Genomic DNA, 16,824 nt, shown 5'->3' with positions numbered 1-16,824 from the left:
CCAAAGCCATCTACCCAACAAAGCAGTAATGAAAAATGGTTTATCAAAACTGAAAGTTTTCATTAAAAGATAAAGATTTCATTAAACACAAAAAAGAAAGTACAAGGGGAATGTGATAAGGAATCACCCAAGAGAAGAACTGAAGACCAAGATGCTAGCTCTCCCAATAATCAATAACTGAAAGTTTATCAAAAAGAATCAATAACTGAAAACTTTACAAGCATCCCTTAGAGAGGCACAAAATGCTACCTCTCCCAATAAAATACATATCACATTTGATCCCAATACAAACAATTTCTATTCACCCCTTGCTTAGCTAAAACATCCATCATTCCATTAGCCGATCTTCTCACCCACTGTATCCTCACATTCATATTTCTGGTAAGCCATTTAAATTTCTTGATCTCATCTCAATAGCACCAAATTATGGAATCTGGGTCTATTAACCATCCCACCATCAGTTTTGAGTCCCCTTCAATCTACACATTTGAGAGATACCATGGGTGAAAAGATGGATGTAATAAACCAGAAAACTAGCCAAAACACTTTATTAATAAAAAGATAAAGCTACAGCTTTAAGGTAGCCTCAGCTACCCTACACAAACTTGACCATAGGACATCAGCTAACAGATCTTTAACTTTTAACTTTACAAATTAGTCCAGAAGCACTTTTCCCTGTTTACCCCTTGCTTTGCTAAGTGATCTGCTAAACCATTGGCTGATCTTGGGATCCATTGAAGAACCAACTGCATATCCTTTGTCAGACTCCTAAACTTTCTGATTTCATTTTTGAAGCACCAAGGAGTCTTCTCAGTTCGTTTTAGCCAGCTCATGACAACTTTAGAGTCTCCTTCAACTATCAGCCTCCTTACCCCCAACTCCATGGCTTTTTGAATCCCAAATATCACACTGTCTTCAACTCAGCTGTTGTCATATCCCCTACTCCAAGCAGTCCTGAGAACAAAGCCAAGATTAGTCCATTTACATCCCTTATTACCACAAAAATTCCAAACGAACCCGGGTTGCCAAAACTACTACCATCAAAATTCAGTTTGAAGAATCCGTTTTCATATGGGTCCCAATCGCTTAGGATTTTTTTTTTTTGATGAATTCTCTTAGGATTTTAATTTTTGAGGATGATGAAGCTTCAACTGTGCCCCACAATCTGATTATATCATTAAGAGTGACCAAGAATAAACTCAATGATCTCACCCAATGTGCCACCTTTACCACGATGCTTTCTATCAATAATTCTTTGCTTCCTCTCTTCCCTCAAAAAATTCTTAAATTTCTTTTCTCCCAAACTGTCCATAGGACTGCAGCCTTGTACATTTCCATATCTCCCCTTTCTTTTTGGCCACCTGAAAGTAGTAGCATCAAACAACTTGTCCAGACTATTTGGACTGTTCCACCTGCAACCAAAAAGAGAAAAGAACCAATCCCAAATACAGCAAGCAAACGGGCAGGAAATTAGAAGATACACAGTTTCACAACTAGATTCGAACAAAATATACCAATTTAGGGATAGATATCAGCCAAGGCTCTTCCTCTGCAACAAGTCAGAAGTACTAATAGCACAATGGAAGACCTCCAGAAAAAGGCACCCACTTTGGGAGCAACAGGACAGCACCAAACCTCTTTGACTAGGAAAGGCCAAGGGGAAGTAACTGAAGAAGACAAAGAATTAAAGAAAGAGGCACAACTGAACACCCCTGTCATCAAAGAAAACCCTATCAAGAATTTGTAGGAGATCTGAATCAAAGTCCAATTCTGCATATCTTACATTCCTACAGAAGCCCAAATTCCAACCAAAACCAGAACCAGAGGAAGAGGGAGTTACAAATTCAGAAATGGGTTTGCCTTTGAAAGATGAGAGAGCAAACAACGAAGGGAATACCTCCTTTAAAGGAGCCTTACCCACCCATGGATCTTCCCAGAATTTAATTTTGTTACCAGAGTTGAGGTCAAACTTGATGTGATTAAGAAAATGCAGGAGAACCTTATGAATAGCTTTCCAAGGAGATGTGCTGGACACTCTGTTAGACACTCCATTATCCCAACCATTCTTGGAGAGACCATGAATGCTGACCACCACCTTATGCCACAATTTATCTGTTTCTCTCAAAAATCTCCACAACCACTTACCTAATAGAGCCATGTTCTTTCTTTCATTCCACCTAAACCTAACCCACCACAATCCTTCCTTCGACACACCAATTCCCACCTAACTAGGCGATCCTTTTTTTGATAAGTAACCTAACAAGGTGATCTTTCTTCTCCCCACCCCCCACCCCTCGGTTACCATAGAAAATCCCTAATAATTTTCTCAACCCTCTTTACAATGGCAAAGGACATACTAAACACTACCAATTTCTTTTCAAACCTTTCCACTACAGAGTTCCAAAAAGCTAAGGTTCTAGGTTTTGCACCAAGAGGAAGCCCTAAATATTTCAATGGCCAATCAGTTGTCAAGCACCCTAACTCTCCTACCCACAATCCTAATTCTTCTTGCTCCATATTAACCCCCGCCACGACACGCATGTTTAGATTCACCTTGAGATTCAACACACTCAAAGAAGCTCCCCAACAATTTTAAACTTTTATCCCCTTACTCACCCTCAACTTCATAAAAAATAATGATACCATCCGCAAATTGAAGATGAATTACCTCCACATTATCTCTTCCAACTATCCAACCCTTTATTAACCCCACCCTATCTGCTCTGGAGATCAATCTGCTGAACACCTTTGTGATGAGAGTAAACAAAAAGGGGGAAGGGGATCCCCTTGTCTCACCCTTTGCGGGAACCAAAAAAATCTTTGACTACCCCTATTAACCAATACTAAAAAGTGGCAGGTTTGCAAGCACCCTCTTATCCATTTGCACCATCTATCACCAAACCCACTCTTCTTCATCACTTCAAGCAAAAAATCCCAAACCACAAAATTATAGGCCTTTTCCGGATCTAACTTGTCCACACAATTCCCTTTCTTCCTGATTTTCGAAACTCTTCAACACATTCATTAGCCATAAGTATTTGACCAGAGATTTGCCTCTCTTGAATAAAAGCTCCTTGAAACTAAGAGATAATTAAAGGTAAGGCCTTTTTTAAATGAAGAGAGTACCTTGGTAAGGATCTTATACTGGCTAGTCACCAAACTAGTTGATCTGAAGTCCTTAGGGTGGCAAACACAAGATTTCTTAGGGATCAGGGCAATGAAAGTTGCATTGATACCCATGTTTTGATAATCCCTCTACGAAAAAATTCCTCAAACATTATTTTTTTTATAATTAATTCCTCAAACATTAATCATCAAAAAGAAAATTCCTCAAACAATTTCATAAGATCCCCTTTCACTCATTCCCAACAGTCCTGATAAAAGGCCAAGATAAAACCATCAGGATCTAGTGCCTTAGAACTATCCATAGAGAATACAGCATTCTTTTCCTCTTCCTCTTCGAATTTTCTCCCCAACTCTCTGCTCCAAGGTCTCTCCAAAACTGGCCAATCCAAACCCTCTATCTTCCATCTCCTAGAAACCAGCCACCTATAAATTGATTTAAAATGATCCACAAAGGCCTTAGCAATGTCTTCATGTTGAGTGGTTGCACGGTACCTTCTTCTAGTTCCAACATTGAGACAATTCTTCTTAGTTGCTATCTTGTGAAAATAATTTGTATTCTCGTCTCCTTCTTTTTGATCCATCTCATTCTTGATTTTTGCTTCCAAGTCATCTACTCTCTCAACATTATAATTTCCAAATCTTCTTTCAATCTTACTCTCTTCTCTTTTTCTCCTCCTGCCATTTTTTTATCAATTTCTTCAATTTGGCTTATCAATGCTAATTTTCTTTCTTCAATTCTTTTAAATTTGTCAAGATTCCACCCTTTAATCTTTGCTTTCAGATTTTGAAGTTTCTTATAGAATCTAATCCCTTCCCAATCAACCTAGGAAAAATCCTCCTCCCACCAATCTCTCACCATATGTACAAACTCTGGAATTTGGCCCTCCACCATTTAATTCTTGACAAAGACAAATTGGCCAATGATCTAAAGTTAGCCTTGGAAGAATTCTACCAATCAATTTATCCCAGTGCTCCTTCCAATCTGAGGAAACAAAAAATCTATCCAATTTTGAGCACATAGAATTCTCCAGGCAATTGGTCCAAGTAAATTTATTTTGTTCATTTGCAATTTCATTCAACTCCAAGGTCTTTATCAGCCTATTGAACTTCCTCATGCTATTGGTTACCTGTCGTCTAGGGTTACTAGACTTGGCTATATATCTAATCACATTGAAATCACCTCCTAGACACCACGGGCCTAGCTAGAGTCCTCATATATCAGTCCATTCTTCCCACAATCCATTCCCTTCCCTATATGATGTAGGCCCATAAACATTTTTTACAACCCAAACGAAATTTTCATCCACGCTCTTCAATTTCACGAAGACTCCACGGGCCTATCAGCCTATTGAACTTCCTCATGCTATTGGTTACCTGTCGTCTAGGGTTACTAGACTTGGCTATATATATCTAATCACATTGAAATCACCTCCTAAACACCATGGGCCTAGCTAGAGTCCTCATATATCAGTCCATTCTTCCCACAATTCATTCCCTTCCCTATATGATGTAGGCCCATAAACATTTTTTACAACCCAAACAAAATTGTCATCCACGCTCTTCAATTTCACGAAGACTGAAAATCTGCCAATCAACTCCTCTAAACATTTGACAGATTCCTCATTCCAAAGGCTAATAATACCCCTCAACCCCGACTTACACCAAGAAGGGGCTTGAGCCCACCCTATACCTCTCCCTCCCCAAATACTCCTTACCCCTCTTCTATTGAATTCTTGTACCTTTGATTCCTGCAGCAACACCAAATCTGGCTTTTCCCTCCTAACAACATCCTTAATAATTCTTCATTTCCTTGCACTCCCCAATCCTCTTACATTCCATCTAATTATTTTCATTTACTTGTCTAAATTACTAAAACCCTTCATCTTTAAAACTCTACCCACTGCCTTTCCTTCTCCCACTTCTCTCACTAAACTCCTCTCCCTTGTTCCAATCATCTTTGAGTTTTTCCACCTTGCTTACTTTCCTCTTCCGTTTTTTCTCTTCCACAGCTCCTTCCTTTACAAGAGTTTTTCCTAAACCTGGTTAGTGATCTTCAAACTCATTCTGTCTGCCCACTATCTTAATGGAATCTCCTCATCAGTCCTATAGCCTTATCTACTTTACACCCCCCCTCATGGATCCCTACCCCCTTCTATCTCTTCCCCCCAACCACTCTCTCCTTCTCCCCAATCTCTCTTTCTCCTCTATTTGGACCACTATCTCTGCTTTCTACCCTTCTTTCACTTGCACCTTCTGTATTCAATGGTTCTTCGATAGATTGGACTAAAGCTAGGATATCTACAAGTTCACCAATGCCAACATTAGTACCCGAAAACATAGGAACAAGGTTACCTTGAGGGAAGGGGTGTTTACAGGAACATGACTCAAAGGGGCATCAGTAAACAATCCTATCCCCTTGTTTGGTGGAATCCTTTAGCTAGACACTTTCCGATGCAATTGCAGGGCATGAGTAAGGAAGAAATATTCGAGCATTTGTGTTCTATTTTTGCAGGTACAATTACTGGCAAGCCCAAGACTAGACTGTACTAAGACATTTCCGCTCAACATTGCTCAAAAACTCTATCTACAAGGGTATGTTCTGCCACAAAAATGGCAACTCTACGATGGACAGCATAGAAGTGCTTGTGTGTATATGAGCAAATTGAGGATGCCTTGGGATCATATCCCACAAATGGGGACTTGAAGGTAAGGGAATTCTGCAAGACTCTTACAAGCAAAAAGCTTATACGTGGTTCGTCAATCTAGCTCCAAACAGTATTCAGTCATGGGCAGTGTTTTAAAAGCGCATGGGCCAATTTGCGCCTGAGGTGCAAGGTACACGCCTTTTTAAGCAAGAAAAGCTAAAAAAAATCAAAAAAGTCAGAAAATTCAAAAAAAATGCCAAAAAAACTAAAAATGCAAAAAAAAATCAAAAAATATTAAACATAATGTTAGTAAAAATATAAACTTAAATTTTAAAATAAATGTTTTGAAAAACCTATTATCTAAAATTAAAATACATAAACATAACATGTAAAGCGTATTCAAATGAAAATTTAAAAATAAAAGCAAACATATAAAGCATTTTCAAGCATGTAAAACCCATAATCTCTTTTTCTCCTTAATTGCATTGCTTTAAGTAGCTAATGTGATGTAAAACATATTGAATTCTTGATTCTATGAGTCGCCTTTGTACCACGCCACTCGAGGCAAGCCCGAATAAGTCTATGTTAGGGTCTGAAATTCCTATTTCTCACATAAAAAACACCCAGCCGTTAGACTCAAAAAAAAAAACAAACAAAAAGCACAAAATTTTAAAAAGGCGCACGCGTGCGCCTTTTGAAAGGGATGCACCTAGGACCTGGGTGAGGCGCATACCCCAAAATTCACCTCACTTGTGCGCCAAGGCACGCGCCTTTTAAATCACTGGTCATGGGATGACCTTTTCAATAAGTTTCTAGGAAAATGGTTTGTCACAGAAGGGCACATAACAAAAGTAGACCAGCGAAACATCAGGCAAGACAATATTGAAGACTTAGTAGACTATGTGATCAAACTCCAACAAGCAACATTGACAGTATGCAAGGAGTATGTTAAGGAAAGGGATTTTGTAGATGAATGTCACAAGGAAACTCCGCCAATGTGAGCTTGTCTTACACTGCCAGTCCCAAGCCCAGATAAAGGAGGAGGTGTGACAAGTTAGCTATTGACACTAACACTTTTGCCAAACTCTCATGATATGGAAGCGAATACCACTTAGATTTAAAGGGAAATTCTATAAAACAGTTATAAGGCCAACAATGTTGTATGGAGCAAAGTGTTGGGCAGCCAAGAAACATGTCCAAAAAATGAATGTGAAAGAAATGTGAATGTTAACATGGATGAGTGGAAAATGAGAAAGAGTAGGTCCTATAAGTGATAAAATGAGAAAGAGTAGACTAAGATGGTTTGGGCACATGCATGGAAGACCACCAACTGTGCCAGTTCGAAGAAGTGATTTGTTACACATTGAAGGGGCTAGAAGTGCTCAGGGTAAACCAAAAAGGACATGGGTGTAGTAAGAAATGATTTAAGCACTAACAATTTTATTATCAATTTAAGCACTAATAATTTAGCAGTGGATATGGCTTTAAATAAAATGGATTGGCAAAACAGGATTCATGTAGCCCACCCCATATAGTTGGGATAAGGCATGGATGATGACGATGATGATAAATGCATCAGAGGTATTCATCTTAGATACAGGCCAGTACTAGAGAATTTAAACATTCATCTTGTGGGAATGTGCATAACAGCAAGACTAGTTGGCAAATGACGCAAAGCAGGCTCACAAACAGCAGCTAGGCCAGAATCATACTTGGTAGAGAAGAAGCAGAGACGACCCATGACGCAAAGTGGAAAAGGCAACTTGCCACTGCCTCCTCCACCATTCCCATGCAGTATGTCCAAGGTACTGATAATAATTAACCATTCCCATGCAGTATGTCTGAGGTACTGATAATAATTACTCATTCCCTTGCAGCAAGTCCAGGGTACTGATAATAATGAAGAAGCTACTCAACAACAGCAAGACTAGTTGATCCATAAGCAACTTAGGGTTAATCAATATAATTCAAACCAGTTTGCATATATTCAAGTTGTTTTCTACCTGATGCTTCAGGTAACATAATCATGCATTATTCTTTTTCCAAATACTTGGTGCAACATTTTAAATAAGAAAAATGGATGATCCTGCTTCCATGATCTAGAAGGCAACATTTTTTCTATTGGCATCTATAAGACAACCTTCACATCAGCCATACTTTAGAAAATGTAAGAAGACTATAAGAGAAAATTACTTTGGTAGCTTTGCTTGCCTGCTTGGTGAAAACATACTAAATAGCACTAATGTTCCACAAAAACAAAATGTCTTAGTTAAGAATCACCATTAGTGCAGGGTTTGCTGCAAAATTTTCCATATTATTACAGGACTAATCTACCCAACATTTGTGATGCCGGAGCACTTTGGCAACCATGTGTCATAGGAAAACAAACCACAACCAATAATGAAGGTATCATTTTTCTTATGTTTCCTCATTCAAACTTTCATCTTAACCAAAGTGTGGTTTTAATATATTTTTTTCCAATTTGCAGGAACCTGTATATTGTTTCGGAATTAAACCACATCTTCTAATTCAGATTAAGAATGCCTGATTGTGGCTTCAAGTAGAACAAAAATACGAACCTTTGCTGAACCATCTAAGCCTTCCCTACTGTGAGAGCAACAGCCATCCAATATGTTCAGGCGATGATTGAATTGGGAAAATTCCTGCCTCAAACGATGGACTTCTTGTTGTAATAAATTCTTTTGAACTTTTTCAAGTTTAGCCTGTCTTTTGGCATGCTTTACCTGCATCTTTTTGAGCTTCAGTTGCTTTTCTAGAACCTTGATATTTCCATTTGTAGTATGTACCTCCAGATCAAATGGAACAGGAGGCATCTTTTCCATTTTCATATGCGATTTAGTTTCCAATATCTCCTTCTGTAAGGCCTCATTCCTTCGCCTCTCCTCCTCCAGCTTCTGAGAAAAATCCTCAGCACGATTTTTTTCTTCTGCTGCTTTCTTCCTTTGTGCTTCAGCACACTTTCTCATCTCTTCTGTTTTCGCAACTTCTGATTCTGCACGTTTTTTCTCTTTATTAACCTTCTGCTTCTCAGCTTCAAGCCTCCGGTTTGCATCTTCAGTCTTGGATATTTCAGAATTCAATTTTCCCTTTGCTTCATTGAGTTCTTGCTTTGATGCTTCCAAGCGACGGATATAATCTTCAGCCCTACTCCTTTCAACATCAGCAAGCCTCTTCTGTTCTTCTGCCTTAATCTTTTCTGCCTTCACCATTTTCCATGCCTCTGCAGCTTTTTTCTTCTCTGCATCAGCCTTCTTTTTCTCTGCATCGGCCTTCTTTTTCTCTTTCTCAAGAAGCGCCTTGATTTGGTTTATCTTCACCTCATCGTCTGAAACACAGGTTCGGAGCTGTATCACTTCCCTATCTAGATCCTCGTCCCGTGAACCTCCTTTGCTCTGTAATAGAGCGATCTCAGACTTCAAATTAGAGACCTCGTTCTCCAAACCAACTCTAATAGTAGATTCTTTCACTTTTGCCTCTCTCTCTAATTCCGCTCGAGCTCGCTCCTCCTCATAGGCTGCGAACCAAATATACAATTCTTGTTAATGCAATTGAGCCACATCTAGTCTTCAGAAACAAAATATATGAGCCGAAATAGAATTATTCGTACTATCTTGCCCTATCAATCCACAGCAAAACCAAAATTTCTTTCGCAAATCCGTACCTTGAACTTGAAGAGTAAAACAAATTTCAAAGAAAGAAGAACCGAATGAACAAAACGGAAGAAAGTTGCATCGACTTACATTTTTTCAGATTGAGATTCTCAGATTGAAGCTTATCAATTTGATGCTCCAGAAGCTTCACAGCTTGCCGAAGAGCGTTCCTTTTCTCTTCCGACTTCAAGAATCTTTCTTTCAACTAATCCAAATAGGGGAAAACGAAGAGATTTAGTACAAACAGAACTACTTGAATACGTGACTATCAAATGTCAGAAGGAAAACATTACCACTGCACAGCAGGATTTCGCCAGTTCTCGTTCAATGACTACATCTGCCGCCATTGCTGTGAGAAACCGAAGATGAGAAAGAATAAGTCAAGTATAAAAAGCTGTGTTTACTAGAGAGAGATGGAGAGAAAGAGCCATAAAGCAAACGAGAAAGATATAGAGGTTAGGAAAAAATGGCTCTTAACAGAGTAGAATTAGGGTTTTAGGGATGTTGAGTTCGGTTGGTTTTTTATGGCTGCAGTTGGGCACTTGCATCTGCCATTGTGAAGACAGTTTTTTGGCAACGAAGACGGCTTATTGGGGGTGAACGTGAAAGGCGAAACACCGAAAAACCCTCAGGCTCTGTTTGGTTTGTGGGATGGGATGGGATGAGAAAGTGTGAAGTCTTCATTTTCCATCGTTTGGTTTATGAGAAAAAAACATGACATAAATCAGAGTTGAAAATAAAACTATTTAGCTCCAAAAATCAACTGTCATAACAAAGAGCTATACCTAGCGATTAGGTTGGGTGGGTTGGGTTCAGGTTGGATCAAGTTATTTCGGGTTGATTTCGAGTCGGGTTGAACTTTGGGTTGGGTTGTCAAATGCTAGACCCTAACCCTAAATATTCGGGTTTGGGTTGACCCATCCCAAAAAATAAATGAAATTTTAAAAAAATAAAGAAAAATGTCAAAATTAAAAGAATTAACCTTAAAATTCCAAATATAAAATAAAAAATTTAATATTTAACAATTTAAAGAGTAAAATAGAAAAAATTAAAGAGTAGAAACTTCTAACAATGCATAAATAATCCCAATTATACTTGACAATCGGGTCAGCGGGTTGACCCATGATCCAATCCAACCCAACCCAGCTTTTTTCATGTTGGGTCGGGTCGGGTCGTTTTCACATTCGGGTAGCTAAATATGAGACCCTAACCCTGTTTTTGGGTTGGGTTGGATCGGGTTCGCGGGTTGGGTCAACTTTTTGCCAGGTCTACAAAGACCCATTGCTATCCATGAAATGGCATTTCTGACTACAGAGGTGTAAATTGGACGAATTTGGTCAAACTCGATCCAGTCCAATGTGAGTCCATTTATAAATGGATTGGACCCAATTCAGTCCATACCAAATCCAATCCAATCCATTAAAATGTAAATGAATTGGATTGGATCCAATCCAAACCGAATGAAATATCAAAAAATATATAAAAGCATTTTTGTAAAAGTACTTTGATAAAAATATTTTCATAAAAGTGCTTTTACAAAAGCACTTTATAGAAAGTACTTAAGCACTTTTCAAAAAGTACTTCCATAGACTTTTATAAAGTACTTTTGTAGAAGTGCTTTTGTAAAAGTATACTTTCATAAAAGTGCTTTTGAAAAAATACTTTTATAAAAGTACTTCCGTATAAGTGTTTTTATAAAAGTGCTTTCATAAAAGTTCTTTTGTAAAAATGCTTTCGTAAAAGTGCTTTTATAAAAGTACTTCTATAAAAGTGCTTTCGTAAATGTTTTTTTTCTAAAAGTGCTTTCGTGTAAAAGTACTTTTATAAAAGTGCTTTCATAAAAGTTCATTTGTAAAAGTGCTTTTATAAAACTACTTCTATAAAAGCGCTTTCACACTAATACTTTTGTAAAAATGTTTTCGTAAAAGTATTTTTATTAAAGTGCTTTTACAAAAATGTTTTCGTAAAAGTGCTTTCGTTAAAGTACTTTCATAAAAGTGATTTTATGATGTTTTCAGTTTTGATTGATTTCAAATTGGATAAGGGTTTAGCCTCATGATCGGATTATTGAAAATTTGGTTTAGGTCTAAATTCAAACCAATAAGAATATGGACCAAATTATTTTGGATTGGCCTAATCCAAAAATTATAATGGACCATCCAAATCCAATTTGATAAGGCTTGGATCGGATTGGATCCAAAACAAAACCGGTGAAGGGATGAGAGATCCATCATATGGATGGCCGAACACTACAGAAAGGTAGGGCGAAATTTCAAAAATTTCTCTCTCCCATGTGGGAATCGCATTCCCTGTTTTTGAAAAACTGTATTTTTCAATGATCAATCTTGAACCAAGAACCGAACCATATCTGAATCAAAAGGAAGGAAAGGGATATACCTGATACAAAAAATAGCATCTCCCAATGAAGGTGTTCACGCCCAAAGAAAATCTCCAAAGACTGCTCCCACTGAATATGACACAGTGTAGGGTGGAGCAGAATCAGTAGTATTCTTCCCAAGAACCGAACCCTTCACAAAAATTCGATGAAGGCAGTGAGCACAACTTCAAACCAGTCTTTCTCCAAAGACTGATATCAAGAATTGATCTTGATCACTTCCACAAAACTGGAGCACGAACTGGGAGTATGGCGGCGGCAGGAAGAGAACGCAGGGAGAAGGCGCAGTCACACTGTATTCGACTTCTCTCTGTGCTATGAGATCTTGTATCTCTGGAGGCTGGAGTATTTGGAATGCTTGGGATGATCTGAATGGTTCGCCCCCTCCTCCTTTTATAGCCTTAAAAAGAGCTCATAATCTCATTAGGAAATTCCTAATCCAAATCTGAGTTTTCTTTAAGAGATAAGGATGAGACCTTATCTTATCTGCAGATTAGATCAGTTCTCTCCTAATCTCATTAGGAGGTTTCCAGATCTGAATCTATATTTAGATCTGGACTCTTTGAGTGGATAGGGTAAGACCCTATCCTATCTGTTGATTTAATCCCAGATCTGACCCCTTATTTAATTGATCATATCAGCCCAGTTCGAAATGGGCTTTAGGCCCATGAAGTCTATGTGCTCTAACTACTTCTAAACTGCTGTCCAGTTGGACTTCTTTGTATGGCGTGGGACCCAAACATTGATCTACACATCAGCCACATGGGTTCAGCCCAGCCTCTATTACAAGGCCTGGCCGAATTCACTAAAAAGACAGTAAACCCCCTGAAGCCCAACACATGGACTCCTAATGGGCCCAACACTTACACTAAGTGGTTCCTAGGCCAAACCACCTTATAAAAACCCAGGGACTGTGGGCAGATGCAAGATTAGCCCATCAGGCATTACCCTCAATGGTCTTACGCTTAACCTCTTAGCCCATAATGATCATACACTGCCCAACAAGAGATGACCTCTCCATTGGCTGTGAGGAACAGTGCTGCACTCTCTACACATGGATCCCGGGAATTAAAACCTTTTGCAAACAATTTGAAACCATAATTATATATATATATATATATATATATATATATATATATATATATTTATATCCGTATATAAAATATATTTTGCAAAACAAATTTCAACGATTGAAATTGGCTGCCAGCAGTCTTGGTTTCCATCAGAGAGAGTGCATCCCCGATTGGCATATCAAAGACAGCCCAATCCGACACCTAGTGCAGTATCATAATCGAGTCTAGGGGTCAGGTGTAACTTTCCAGTTTTGCCCACTAATCACCAAGGTCCAGGGCAATACTAGAAATCTAGTCCGATTCAGGGTTTCAAGTAAACCTACACTACATGTACCTCGGGTCTCACCCTAGCAGCTGAGACAGGCCACCCCAACACTTGGCGGCACACCAGTGGCAGCCTTAATAGGATAAATCTCCCCAGACTTATCCAATGGCTGTGAACATTATAAACTAACACGAGTCTCATAAGTGTCCAGTTTAGGGGTATTACACAGAAACACACCACAATAACATGAATCAAATATGTACTTTATTCATTTACAATAAATGTCATAATGTACATCAATCTGGTAGGTGCTAAGGGCATACACTGTCTAACAACCGATCGGTTGACACCCCTACTTGTGAGAAGGCACTTTAACCCACTTTGTCCTATAGTATCATGATTCATAAATTCTTTTTCTTCCTGTAGTGATTTTAAGTGCCCATAGGCTCCAAATTAGATGATAGGGATCACGACTAGTGAGATGGGCTAGGATGAGACACTTCCAAGCAAAGGTGTTTGACAAGTAATTTGGTCGAACATATGGTGGGTGATTGCAGTTTTTCAGATTTAGAGTAAATTTAAAGGTGGGCTTCAACAATACTTGCCAATGTTGGGATTTGTTTATTGGTTTCTAGGCTTTGAAACAACATTGTATTTGTTACCATTAAAGGGCATTTGTTTGTTCTATAGTTGGATAATTTCTAAAAATAATTAATTATTAGAATGAACTGAGTGCATTTGGAAATAATTTATGAAAATCACCATTTTAATCGAAGGAATGATAGTGGTGTTTGGAAACATTTGGTGGAAATCATTGTATTAGAATAACAATAACATCCATGTAGTAGACAAGGGAGATAACATAGAGGTGGAGAGATGAAGAGAAGAAAAGAGCTTTGTTTTTTTTCGAGAAAAAATAGGTTATATCTATTAATCGAAGTAAAATGGTAGAAGGAAATCAAGTGCTGAAGAGAGAGAGAGCATTGGCTGTCGGAAACCATGGCAGCCAAGCCCACAGTGATTGCACCGTATATCTATTTGGGTTTTGGAGCTCAAAAAATAAAGAGGAATTAAAAACAATTGAAAAAGGTCACAAGAAGACAACCATCTATCTGAAAAAGTCAACGGAAGCTTGGATGTTGCTATTGGGCAGAGGAAGTGGAGAAGATAGACAACAAACTCTTTTAACAGGCAAACCCGATACTCTTTCCCTTTATTTTCTCATTGGGGTCGCACCCCGAATCCTAATTTTTGAGAAAGTGTGTCCCCCTATTTTCCCATCCCATTTCCATGCATCTCACAAAATAAACATGGGAAAATATAATATTTTAGGAATATTCCATCTTTCCCACCTCTTTCTAGCAAATCAAATATAGCCTTAATTGAAGGGAGGAGAAATCCATCATATGGATGGCCGAACCCTACAGGAAGGTTAGGCGAAATTTCAAAAATTTCTCTCTCCCATGTGGGAATCGGATTCCCTATTTTAGAAAACATCATTTTCAATGATCAATCTTGAAACCAAACCGGACCAGATCTGAAACCAAAAGGGAGTGGAGGGATATACCTGATACAAAGTAATAATAACTCCCAACAAAGGCGTTCACGCCCAAAGAGAAAACCAAACACTGCTCCCACTGAAGATGACACAATATGAGGTAGAGCAGAATCAACAAAATGGCTCTTCAACAAGAACCAAATTCTTTAGCAAAAATGTGATGGAAGGTTGGTGAGCACGACTTCAGATTACCTTTTCTACCTAAAGGTAATATCAATAACCTTTCTTAATCACTCTCACAGGTGTCGAATTGACAGGGGCGACAAGAGCAGAAGACAAGAACAGTCAAACTGTAGATCCTTCTCTCTTGTAATCTGCGAACTGATTATTGTTGTGTCTCTTGGAGGTTCACCTTGCTGCTTTATTCATAGCCTTTAAAAAGAGCATCTCCTAATCCCATTAGGAGTCTCCTAATCCAAATATTATTGTATTCGGATCTGGTCTCTCTTTAAAAGGTAAGGATAATCCCTTATCTTATCTACAGATTAAAATCAGCATTCCTAATCAAATTAGGAGTTTCCTGATCAAAATCTTTATTTGGATCTGGACTCTCTTTAAGTGGACAGGGATAATCCCTTATCCTATCTACTGATCTAAATCCCAGAACCGCCTCTAATTAATTAATCTTATTAAGCCAGTTCGAATTGGGCTTTAGGCCCATTAAGTCTAAATGCTCACTTAACTTCCTAATTTCTGCCCATTTCGCTATCCTTGTATGGCGTGGGACCAAAATATTGATCTACACATCAGCCACATGGGTTCATCCCAGCCTCTGTTACAAGGCTGGGCCAAATTCACTGTAAGAAACAGTGAACCCTTGAATCCATCACCATGGGCTCTTAATGGGCCCAACATTTATACTAAATGGTCATTGAGTCAAACCACCTTATAAAAACCCATGGACTGTGGGCAGATGCAAGATTAGCCCATCAGCTATTACCTTCAATGGTCTTACACTTAAACTCTCAGCCCATAATGATCAAACATTGCCCGACAAGAGAGGACCTCTCTCTCGGCTGCAATGTACAGTGTTGCACACTCTACTCACATGGATCCCGGGAATTAAAACCTTTTGCAAACATTTTGAAACCATAATATATATACATATATATACAAATTTCAACGGTTGAAATCAACTGCCGACAGTTTAGGTTTCCATCAGAGAGAGTGCATCCCCAATCATTCACTTTGTCCGATAAAGGGGCTGATCCTGTCACTATGATCACCCACTCAGATGAATTCTCGGACTATCCCAACATACCTAGGTTTTGACCCCCTCTAAGGATCTCACTGATTGGCATATCAAAAACAGTCTAATCCAACACCTAGTGCAGTATCATAATCAAGTCTAGGGTACAGGTGTAACATTATAGTTTTACCCATCTATCTCCAAGGTCCAGGGCAATACTTGTTAGACAGTTTTGTATGCGCTTAGCTTCAATCAGAATGATGTACTTTATGAGTTTATGGTAAATGAATAAAGATACATATTTGATTCATGTTCCCTTGGTATGTTTCTGTGTAATACCCTTAAACTGGACACTTGATGAGACTCGTGTTAGTTTAGAATGTTCACAGTCAGTGGGTCGGTCTGGGGAGACCTATCCTGACAAGGCTGACACTGTGGTGCCACCAAGTCGGTTGGGGTGGCCTGTCTCAGCTGCCAGGGTGAGACCCTAGGCACATATAGTGCAGGATTAATTGAATCTTTGAACTGGACCAGATTTCCAGTATTGCCCTGGACCTTGGAGATTGATGGGCAAAACTGGAAAGTTACACCCGACCCCAAGACTCGATTATGATACTGCACTAGGTGTCGGATTGGGCTATCTTTGATGTACCAATCAGTGAGATCCTTAGCGGGGGGCAAAACCTGGGTATGTTGGGACAGTCCGAGAATTCATCTGAGTGGGTGATCATAGTGACAGGATCAGCCCCTTTGTCGGACAAAGGTAATGATCAGGGATGCACTCTCACTGATGGAAGCCAAGACTGCCGGCAATCGATTTCAATCGTTGAGATTTGTTTTGCAAAATATATTTTATATAAGATATAAAAGTATATATATTATGTTTTCTAAAATGTTTGCAA

At 38.8% G+C, this 16,824-nt stretch overlaps 1 protein-coding gene across 4 annotated transcripts in view; it reads right to left on the bottom strand.

Annotated features, from left to right (window-relative positions):
• Positions 1-10,006, bottom strand: part of MEE22 (maternal effect embryo arrest 22) — a 33,345-nt gene extending 23,339 nt beyond the window's left edge. For all 4 annotated transcript variants that reach the window (XM_010247114.3, XM_010247115.3, XM_010247116.3 and 1 more), the window contains exons 1-3: positions 9,736-10,006; positions 9,533-9,647; positions 8,351-9,306 (exon numbers count right to left, since the gene is read on the bottom strand). In XM_010247114.3, the coding sequence (XP_010245416.1) occupies positions 8,351-9,306; positions 9,533-9,647; positions 9,736-9,789 (1,125 nt within the window). In that variant the 5' untranslated portion in view covers positions 9,790-10,006. The remainder of the gene's footprint in view (positions 1-8,350; positions 9,307-9,532; positions 9,648-9,735) is intronic.
• Between the last annotated feature and the right edge of the window lie 6,818 nt (positions 10,007-16,824).

This window comes from Nelumbo nucifera, chromosome 1 (assembly GCF_055504915.1).
Source record: "Nelumbo nucifera cultivar China Antique chromosome 1, China Antique-T2T, whole genome shotgun sequence".
In the NCBI taxonomy this organism is placed as follows: Eukaryota; Viridiplantae; Streptophyta; class Magnoliopsida; order Proteales; family Nelumbonaceae; genus Nelumbo; species Nelumbo nucifera.
This window is presented reverse-complemented; position numbering and strand designations above follow the sequence as displayed.